The sequence below is a fragment of the Chanodichthys erythropterus genome, chromosome 24, assembly GCF_024489055.1.
Source record: "Chanodichthys erythropterus isolate Z2021 chromosome 24, ASM2448905v1, whole genome shotgun sequence".
Taxonomy (NCBI): domain Eukaryota; kingdom Metazoa; phylum Chordata; class Actinopteri; order Cypriniformes; family Xenocyprididae; genus Chanodichthys; species Chanodichthys erythropterus.
In genome coordinates this window covers 26,676,495-26,687,348 of record NC_090244.1, presented here as the reverse complement: position 1 = coordinate 26,687,348, position 10,854 = coordinate 26,676,495, and the positions used below count along the sequence as shown (strand labels likewise).

Here is a 10,854-nt window from a genome sequence, read left to right as displayed (position 1 = left end):
TACGATTTTTATTTTTTTTTTTTGATTTTGGTTTTTATTGGTTAGGTCATCCAGCTACCTTACCGTTCAATTATCTTAAATACATAATTTACAGGGGGAAATACAGATAAATTAAAACATTAAAAGTTACTATATATTCTCAGTGTCAAGATTAAGCGTCTGTAATAATACTGCAACACCATTCACCAAAAGAAGAAAAATCACTAATGGAGTCAATCTCTTTCAGAGCACAATATGACAGGTGACAATAGAGGTACAAACACATCTGCTATGGGATTATTTCACAGATGAGTCGATCCTGTTTCCAACCACAGAACAATCGAGCTAGTCCAAAAGAAATGGGAGTGAAGTGTTGCACAGCCGGGGGTGATGCAGGGGATCTTAATATCCAAATGTGTTCTCTCCACTGTAGGCCACGTACAAAAAGCCGTCCTCGTCTTTTTCTTTTTCGTAGAGCTGCCCCATAGTCAGACTGAAACCAGAATGTAGATCATGTTTTGACATACTTTTATCCAAACAAATGAATGTATTAAATTTAAGAAAACATAACTATGATTATGAGAATCATTATTACTATAGTCTGTTACTATAGTCTTGAAGTTTCTCTTTTCATATTTCATGATTTAAAGGGTTAAAGAGCATAACACTGGCTCCACTGAGTTCTAGTGTTTAGTTACATTTAGATTTTTGTATTTCATTAGAGGCCAAGCATCGAAGGTGTGTAGGCAACTATTGTAACCGTTCTTCTTCTTTTTCTTCCTCTCGGGGAGTCTATGGCAGCCTACAGCACCATTTGCGGGAAATTTGGCACACTTATAGATAAGTCTCAACATTAACCACAGCACATTTGGAAACTCTAGCTCAATCCCTCTAGCTCCACCACCTGTCCAAATTTTCACTCATGTTTATGCTAATAACTTTTGAACTTTTGGGCTAGGAAGGAAGTTGTCATTTTCCTTCATGAAAATGTTCCCGCCATTTTGAATTTGGCTAAAAACCTACTTTTTTGATCTCCTCCTTGGAGTTGCTCTGATTTTCACAGAAATTGAACCAGATCATCTTCAGACAATGGCGACAAAAAGTTGTGGAATTCAAGTTGATTTGTCAAACCGTTTCCGAACCATGCGAACGAATTTCACGTAACGTTTGCAAAAATAGACGCAAGGCTGTATCTCCTCAACACTTTGTCGTATTTAGACAAAACTGACATGACATGCTGCATTTCGGCGCAGCCCCACCTACTGGTCCGGAATATACAAAAAACTTCTGAAAGGTTTGTCTTAAAAGTGATCTTGTTAGATTCGAGGTGTCATACCAAGTCGAATGATATCCAATATTCCCATATCAGCCATTTTAGGCGTGACCATTTTTAATTTTGCAGTTAAATGCTGTATTTTACGAATGCATGAATGCATCATTACTAGGGATGCACCGATACCATTTTTTTAAGGACCGAGTACGAGTACTGATACTTTTTTCTGGTACTCACCGATGCCAATACCGATGCCTATACGTTTATTAATTTCTCTCTCTCTTTCTCTTTTTTTTTTTTTTTTGGTGATGTTGCAGTTTTCCAAGCACAACACAGTGAGACTAATGAATGTAGGACAGCTTCTTTATTATTACTCCAATGAAAAAAGTAATAATTTTTAATTGCTTGTCACAAACTTAAAGAAAAAAAAAATTTCACAGTGTCCAATAACCTTCAAAGGGCATAATTACCAATATATATAATTGTTGTTATATAAAAAGAAATTTACAAACAATACAACAAATACTTTAAAGATACAAATTAAATAATCTTGTTTTTCAGTAGGTACAGTAGGTTTATTTACCATGTATACATTTATTTACTGTGACAAATATAGGCTACGGTCCCTTTAAGACCGAATTTATGGATACTGACATATCCTGTTTTCACCCAAATGTTTACGTCGACTTAAGCCATAACCGACTGTATTTACGTGAGATATTCCACATGATGGACTTTTTAACAACTGTGTTTGCATTTGACCATTCAGGCGCGAGGAGAACTGATCACACGCAAGAAAGAGAGAGTGCTTCTGGTCTGTGTCATTCAGCATGATTCTGCCTATCCCGCCTTCACTAATCAATAATGAATTGACTGAAAGCATGCAGTTTGCAATGTGTGTGTTTTCATCATTATTTTTAAGTATTTCCACTCCTCTGAGGCTGACATTGTTTCTGCTGCTGCCGCCGGTGTCTCTGTGCACTGAGAATTCTGTCAGTTACGTCACGTGAGGTATCGGTCTTTGGTATCGGGGGTATTTTTACGAGTACAAGTACACAAGCTTGGTATCGGGCCAATACCGATAGTGGTATCGGTGCATCCCTATAAATATTTACATGCTTATATAACTTTGGATGGGGCTGACTTATTTTCACAGCAGTCATCTCCTTAGATTGCTGAATCCTTGCCGAGTCCAACGATACCAAACATGCTAGGTTTCGCCTAGGGCTGCACGATTTGGAGAAAAATCGAATTGCGATTTTTTTTTGGTTAAAATTGCGATTTGCGATTTAAAATTTGATTTTATAAAACAAATGAAAAAAAAAAAAAATATATATAAACAATACCAGGCTTGTTTTGCTTGTTTGTAGGGCTGCACAATTTGGCCCAAAAATGTTTTGACTAATTTTGACTAACTATTTTTATTATTATTATTATTATCATTATTGCTAAATAAAAATTCTAAACCAAATAAGAAATATTACTGTTGTAATAACTTTCATTATTAAAGTATTTAGCATTAGTATTTAATTATAAATATAACTATAATAATTAGAAAATAAAATTAAAACTTGTATGACAAAATGTGAGATTACCTGTTAACATGCAAGCAGTATGTCTATAAATCATTAAAAAGGTCTAAGGATTTATTATCAAATATTATATTATTATGATAAAAATCTGTCTCAATTTCTTTATTTTTGTCAGGAGGTATGCAAAAATCAAAAATGGAGTCCATGTATTTAATATGAACTACGTGCCTCTTTTGCATCCACTGTACACTGTACACTTCTGTACTCTGGAGAAAAACATATTGATTATATGTTCCCCTCAAAGTTCTTTAGAGAGAGGAATTATTTTTCCTATTTTTACCCTGAATAGGATTGAGTGAGCTTTACTTCCAGTACTCGGCACTAAACATGTCTGTTTCATACTGGACGCCGGAGGGCGCCCTTGAGCAGATACTCCAAATAATCCAAATATACGCAATATAACAAACGCTGTTCCAGGAAATCCCCTAGGGGCATCATGATATCGTTGTGACTGAATAAAAAGAAGGTAGAATAAATATAAATATGAATTGGTATGAATAAAATAAACAGACAACTACAACAATACATGATTTATATGTTTTCTTCAAGCCTTCTCGGGTATTTCCGTGATAATGTATATTTATAATCCAATGCTAATCAAAATGCTATTTCAAACACTCAACTGACATTATGAAGTGAGTTTGGAGTAAAAACACATTAAATGTTGTCTTTTATTAGAAAAGAAGTTCATAAAGGCTTCTCATGTTTGGAAAGTTTGTATGTTTAACGTGTGTTGCTTTTTCTAATGCAGTGCTCTCAGATGAAGCGTCATTTACTGCTGATCACAGAGCAGCTCTTCACTAACATGCTGTGTACATATTTATATAATTAAAAATCGCAGCCTTTGCTTTGTCAAAATCGCACTAAAGCCAAATCGCAATTTCGATTCGATTACGATTAATCGTGCAGCCCTAGTTTCGCCTTATGGTTAGTGCAACATTGTGATTTAGCGTATAAACAACATTCGCGAATATCTTAGAAACCGTTAGTCTGTTTGAGACGAAACAACCGCAGGAAAATGTCAAAATTTTGAAAGTGGCAAAAAAAAAGGAATCAAAGTTTTTTTTATGTGTTCATACATATAAATGTTTCCTAAACGAAATTAGATATTTTCACCAAATGTGACATGCTTGTTTATGGAGGCACTCTGAGGACACACAAAAACGCGGTGGGACTGCACCACTTGGTGGCAGTATAATTGAACAAAACATGGCTCCAACAACAGTGCCGTTGGTCTGATTGATTTCAAAATTGACAAGCAGTGTCTTTGTCTCAGTTGCTATCGCAGTCCATTATGACATTGTTGGTCTGCTGCCAGCTTCCTTGTTTGTTTCTGCTGCGCTTGGCCTCTTAATTGCTGCTTGCAACTATATTTTTTAAGTATGTTTATTTTTTTCTGTTGCATGTCATGACAAATTTATGTGCACTTAATGAAAGAAATGCAATCGGCTATTTTGTGAAAATCACTTTAAATCAAAAATATATTTGACACAAAGAGTGATAGGTAAGGAAAATTACAAAAGGAGGAGGCCCCAATGTCAATGAATACCTCTGAACAGATTATAAAAGAAAATAATTCATTGCTCAATCAACTCTTATTTTTCCCTTCCGCAGCCTGTTTTGTCAAAGTTCAGTGAGCTGTAACCTCCAAGCTAAAGAATATCAGGTGAGTGTATTTGAGATGGCAGGTGGGGGAGGTAAATAGAGATTACTCAGGATTTAACTAGAGGGTGTTGGGTGTGACCTGCAGCGTCACTGAAAGATATTTCACTTGGCCTCCTTCCATTTCATATGAAATCCGATGCCATATCTTTAGTTACATGACACAATCACAGCCGTATACAGTTTCATTAGTTTGAATGTTGCATGTTCAGAATGTACTTCAAGCACTAGACACTAGATTCCTACAGCTGTAATTGCCCAGCAGGAGCGTCATTGTCCTCTTTACTTCCTGGAATGTTTGCCATGATATGTGTGGGTGCAAATGTTGTGCCTATAAAAAGTTTTCACCCCCTTTTCAGATTGTAAATGGTGATTATTATTATTATTCAGTAAAAACATCTCAATGAAATTTCCATATAGCTTTATATAGATATAATGAAAAGTCAGTTTTTTTTCATGTGGAAATATTTTTCACCTAGCTTGTTGTCCTTCCACTTTAAGTTTACTGTCACCATAAATTTTGTAATACATAAATAAAGAAATCTGAGACGAGTTGAAATTATTTTCAGTGGTAATAGACATCATGCCCAAATGCTGTTAATCGCATCACAGATGTCTTGCATCAGGTTTTCTCTGTATTTTACAGTGTCTCCCCCACAAGCCTTCAAGGGCCAACATAATGCCATCATGGTGTGTTTCTGATGGTGTGTATACACCAGACATGGCTAAAAAGGTGCGATTTTGGTCTTGTCAGATAATAGAACCTTCTAGCTGGCTTCAATCTTTTCCCACATATTTTCTGGGAAACTATTACTGGATGTCATATGATTTTTGGCAACAGTGGCTACTCTTTGCCAAGCTCTGACTAGTTGAAGCTTGTAACTCTTTCTCTTGCTGGCCTCTTGAACGGTCACTCAGTTTTTGAGGACAACCTGCCTTTACTGCTTTTCCATTTCTTAATTATTGATATGAGTGTATTTTAAAGGATATTCAGTGGTTTGGAAATCTTGTGGCGTTGCTTAGAGTTCTTTTTTCAGTTGTACATGTTAGATCTGCCATTATCAACCTTATTTTTAGCATAAGATTGAGCACAGACATTTTTAACTTTAAAGTGAGAGGCTTCCTGTGTCATCCTCTTCCTGTTCATGCAACCTTTAAAACCAACTGCTTGTACCAGTGATGATTTAAGTGGGTTATATTAATACATTTGATAAATAAAATCTAAAACTATTCATTTAGATCACTTTCAAATCATTTTCTGATGATTGGTGGCTGAAAGTCCAGTTATTCAATGCTGTGAAATCACAAACCATGTGCATGTCCAGGGGGTGAAAACTTTTTATAGAAACAGTAATTAATCATTGTAATAAATACAGCATGATTTTACCTGGACTGAGGGACAGTTTTGTCGACAAAGAGGAATATGGCTTTTTCAGAAGGCAGTTGGATCCGCTTTCTGATGATCCACATGAACTGAGCCACTGTGATGTCAGATGGGACCAGATACTTCCGCTTGTCAATGTCCACAATCTGTGAACCAGATACTTTCTCTACAATAACCTGATCAACACAAGAAAGAGCAGTTACATTTAATTACACATTTAGAATATGCATTTATAATGCCCTGAGGCAATGATGTGATGTGAAGTTGCTTTACTGGTATGACTTCCACACACAGAATCAACAATAAATATAGCTGCAAGCAGCAATTACGGGGCCAAGCAAAAAGCGACACAACAAGCCAGCCAATATGGCTGGGAGCATTAGACCAGCTGCAACAGTGAGCAATTAAAGACCTATTAAGATCCTTTTAGGCAAAAGAGCTGAAAAATGATATATACAGTCAATAGTAAAGATTTACTGGTTTATCACTTTTGACCAATAGGTGGTGCTGTGACCAAATTAATGTGGTATGGTCAGAGTGAGGTGACAATGATGCTCGCTAAGGATATGACTCCCGTGAAAATAAGTCAATTAGATCAAAAGTTATAAGCATATGAAAAAAAAAAAAAAACACTAGGTGGCGCTGGTTCGAAACTTCTCAGGCACCTTCAGGGCCTTGTGCCGATGACCCATACCGAGTTTTGTAAGGATACGCTAATGCGTTCATAAAATATAGCATTTTTGCACAAAATTCAAAACGGCTGATATGGGAAAATTGGATATCATTCGACTTGGCATGATGCCCCGAATCTGACAAGACCAAATTTATGATTTTTGGACAATGGACAAGCTACATGCAAAAATAGCCATTTTTTGTATCTCCGGACTAGTAGGTGGCGCTTCGCCGAAACTCAGCATGTAGGCTCTGGTCTTGCTTGGGATGATATATACGAAGTTTGATCTGAATATGATAAAGCATTGCAGAGATACAGCCATGAGTCCAAATTTGGTGCTCTACGTTAAATTGATTTGTGTGTTATTTGATAATGGTTGAGTTTATCAGAAAGCTTTAGATAACTTTTTGCCAGAATGGACTGAAGATGATCTGATTTGATTTTTCATGAAATTCAAATTAAGTGTCTAGGATGAGTTTGAAAAAGCAGGTTTTTCACAAAATTCAACATTGTGGACAAACCACAAGTTGAAACCTAGCATGTTTGGTATCGTTGGACTCAGCAGGGATTCAGGAGTCTAAGGACATTGACTCTTTTAAAAATAAGTCGACCACACTCAAAATGATAAGCATTTGAATATTTGATTTTACCACTAGATGGCGCTAGTGTGAAACTTCTCAGGCTTCTTCAGGGCATCGTGCTGATGACCCATACCGAGTTTTGTGACAATATACTAATGCATTCCTAAAATACAGCACAAAATTTTAGCACAAAATTCAAAATGGCCGACATGGGAATATTGGATATTATTAGACTCGGCATGATGCCCTGAATCTAACGAGACCATATTTATGATTTTTGGACAAACCTGTCAGAAGTTAAACACTGCAGGTTGCCTCAGGTCATGCTTGTGATGACATGTACCCAGTTTGGTCTGAATACGATAAATGTTGTGCAGATATAGCCTCAAGTCTGATTTTACGAGCTTTTCATAAAATTAATTTGTGAAGTTTTTGAGAACGGATGGATCTATCAAAAAGCTTTTGATAACTTTTTGTAAGCATGGTCTGAAGATTTTTGTGAAAATCTGAGTAACGCCCTAGGAGGAGTTCGAAAAAGTAGGTTTTTCGGAAAATTCAAAATGGCGGGAAAATTTTCATGATGGAAAATGTCGTCATAGGGTGCAAAGTTATTAGTTATTAGCATAGATGTGAGTGAAAATTTGGACAGCTGGTGGCGCTAGAGGGATTGAGTTTGAGACTCCAAATTTGCTATGGACACAGTTGAGACTGGCCTCTATCAGTGTGCCAAATTTCAAAACTTTCCCGCATACGGTTCTATGGGCTGCCATAGACTTCCAGAGCGGAAGAATAATAATAAGAAAACTAACGATTACAAGAGATGCCTACGCACCTTCAGTTAAACAGTTGATTTTTACCGTTTTCAAATCCATTCAGCCGATCTCCGGGTCTAGCGGTACCACTTTTAGCATAGCTTAGCATAGTTCATTGAATCTGATTAGACCGTTAGCATCTCGCTCAAAAATGACCAAAGAGTTTCAATAGTTTTCCTTTTTAAAACTTGACACTTCTGTAGTTCCATTGTGTACTAAGACCAACGGAAAATGAAAAGTTGTGATTTTCTAGGCTGATATGGCTAGGAACTATATTCTCATTATGGCGTAGTAATCAAGGAACTGCTGTCGTACCATGTGTGGTATATCATAGCTGCGGAATATCATTGCGCCTACTGCACCCATGGTACGGCAACAAAGTTCCTTGATTATTACACCTGAATGAGAATATAGTTCCTGTAGGGTGTTGAGTTACAGTCAAGCTATTTTAAGGCATGAAGAATTTTGTTCGCAGGAAAAATACTTGAAATATGTCTTTTTGGAGATCAAAGTTGAGTTTTAAGTGATAAAATTATTGACAACAGGGGGACATTAATTTCATTTCAACATTCAGTGTTCGTTCACTGTTTTCTAAAACTGTATTTTCATCCATTTTGTTTTTCCGTTTTTTAGCTCCGTCCAGTGTCTTTCATAATCATATATACTTAACTACTACAAGCATCACTAAATTAATTGTTGAACCCAACTTTTACATATCTTATGGTTTCTTATCTTAAAATGTAACTGCATTAACTAACATTAACCAATAAAAAAGTCATGTATACTGTATTAAAAAAAAAATCTTTAAATTGTAAGAATACTGGCAGCAGGACAAACGTGTTGGCAGAGCAAATAACTCACTAATTTCAGGTTATGTCTGTAGTTCAAAGACTCACATTTTTTGGGATTGTGCTTAATATGGCTTAATTACTTCATTCATCTTTATTTCCAGTGTAAGATCCTTTGATGTTTAAAGGGTTAGTTCACCCAAAAATGAAAATAATGTCAGGTATTACTCACTCATGCCATTCCACACCCGTAAGACCTTCGTTCATCTTCAGAACACAAATTAAGATATTTTAGTTGAAATCCGATGGCTCAGTGAGGCCTCCAGTGGGAGCAATGACATTTCCTCTCTCAAGATCCATAAAGGTACTAAAAACATTTAAATCAGTTCATGTGAGTTCAGTGGTTCAATATTAATATTATAAAGCGATGAAAATATTTTTGGTGCGCCAAAAAAACAAAATAATGACTTGCGTGTCATTTTACAAAATACAAAATAATGTGTTAAACCGCCAAACTGCTGAAATCACGTGACACTGGCGCTCCGAACCGCTTATTCGACACAAAAGATTCATAATGCTCTGATGCTTCCTGAAGCAGTGTTTTGAAATCGGCCATCACTAAATCGTTATTTTGTTTTATTGGCGCACCAAAAATATTCTCGTCACTTTATAATAATAATATTGAACCACTGTACTCACATGAACTGATTTAAATACGTTTTTAGTACATTAATGGATCTCGAGAGAGGAAATGTCATTGCTGACTATGGAGGCCTCACGGAGCCATCAGATTTCATCAAATATATCTTAATTTGTGTTCTGAAGATGAACGAAGGTCTTACGGGTATGGAATGACATGAGGGTGAGTAATAAATGACATTATTTTCATTTTTTGGTGAACTAACCCTTTAATGCTTGTTGAAAAACAGCTTTCAGTGCATTAGCACCATGAAACACTCTGATATGTGTATCTATCATTGCAAGACAAAGACAAAGAAAATCAAAATTTTGTTTGTGCTGTATGTTCACATTTGGTGTGGAAAAGCTGTCATTGTCTAGATTTGAAAGCGTGTGTGCTGTTGCCTAGATTTTCCCCAATTATGCAATAATGCAAATCAGTGATACGCTTTGTTACTATCACACATCATTGTAAATGATAAAACAAAGAAGGCTATTGTTGAACTTTTCATATGTATACTCACAGGAACTCTGTCTGGGTATTTGTTGCGGATTTTGGCTGACTCCACACACCTGTGCTCTAAATGACAGATGCAAAAGAAAAGACATCCATCAGTCTACATGCAAGCTCAACATTCAGTGCTCTTTGCATCATTAATATTCATTAGTGTTATGAACTGCACTCACTTGAATTCTCATTGGTCACCACACTCATCTGAATCATTATATATATATATATATATATATATATATATATATATATATATATATATATATATATATATATATATATATATATTATATACACACATACATATATACACATACATACATATATACACATACACACATATATGCACATACATACTGTATATATATTTACACACTGACAATTACCAAAGCATGTGACTGAGATATATGTGAATATATTTGCATGTCATGTATGGTTGATAAACAAGTGACATGCTAAATGAAAGTAAAAGCAACAACACCAGAGACAGACTGTCAGACTACGGTGTAATCTCGGTTTATTATCGTTATTAAATCGTTATGATGAGCAGACAACAGGCCTAACATAAGCAAATGAATAAATTGGGTCTTCTTAGATCAAAATAGCAGGTTGACGTAATAAAAACATCGGTTTGACAAACAGATCAATAATTACACGTATCTGACAGGCCGTTGTTGATAATAACATGCCATTTTCGATGAATTACCCAGAGAATGGTCCTCTTTAAACATCCATTTCATTTTTGCAGAGGTATTGCTCGAAGAGCGATCTGTTAGTGAAAATATCTGATGATTTAAAGTCAATCAAATGTTAAAACTAAAAACGTCAACAACAGCAGCAGACATTCGTCTTCAGACGAGCCGTAATGACGTCACCGCGGTAGCGTACAGTCCGGTCCGTCAGGGGAGGTTACGTCAAAGC

The 10,854-nt window shown here is 35.9% G+C and overlaps 1 protein-coding gene across 1 annotated transcript; it reads right to left on the bottom strand.

The window, feature by feature from the left end:
* gabarapl2 (GABA(A) receptor-associated protein like 2) lies at positions 1–10,781 on the bottom strand. The gene is made up of 4 exons (XM_067380544.1): positions 10,640–10,781; positions 9,947–10,002; positions 5,894–6,066; positions 1–472 (listed from the first exon to the last, which is right to left on the bottom strand). The coding sequence occupies exons 1-4, from the start codon at positions 10,671–10,673 to the stop codon at positions 382–384; spliced, it is 354 nt and encodes a 117-aa protein (XP_067236645.1). The 5' UTR covers positions 10,674–10,781; the 3' UTR covers positions 1–381.
* Between the last annotated feature and the right edge of the window lie 73 nt (positions 10,782–10,854).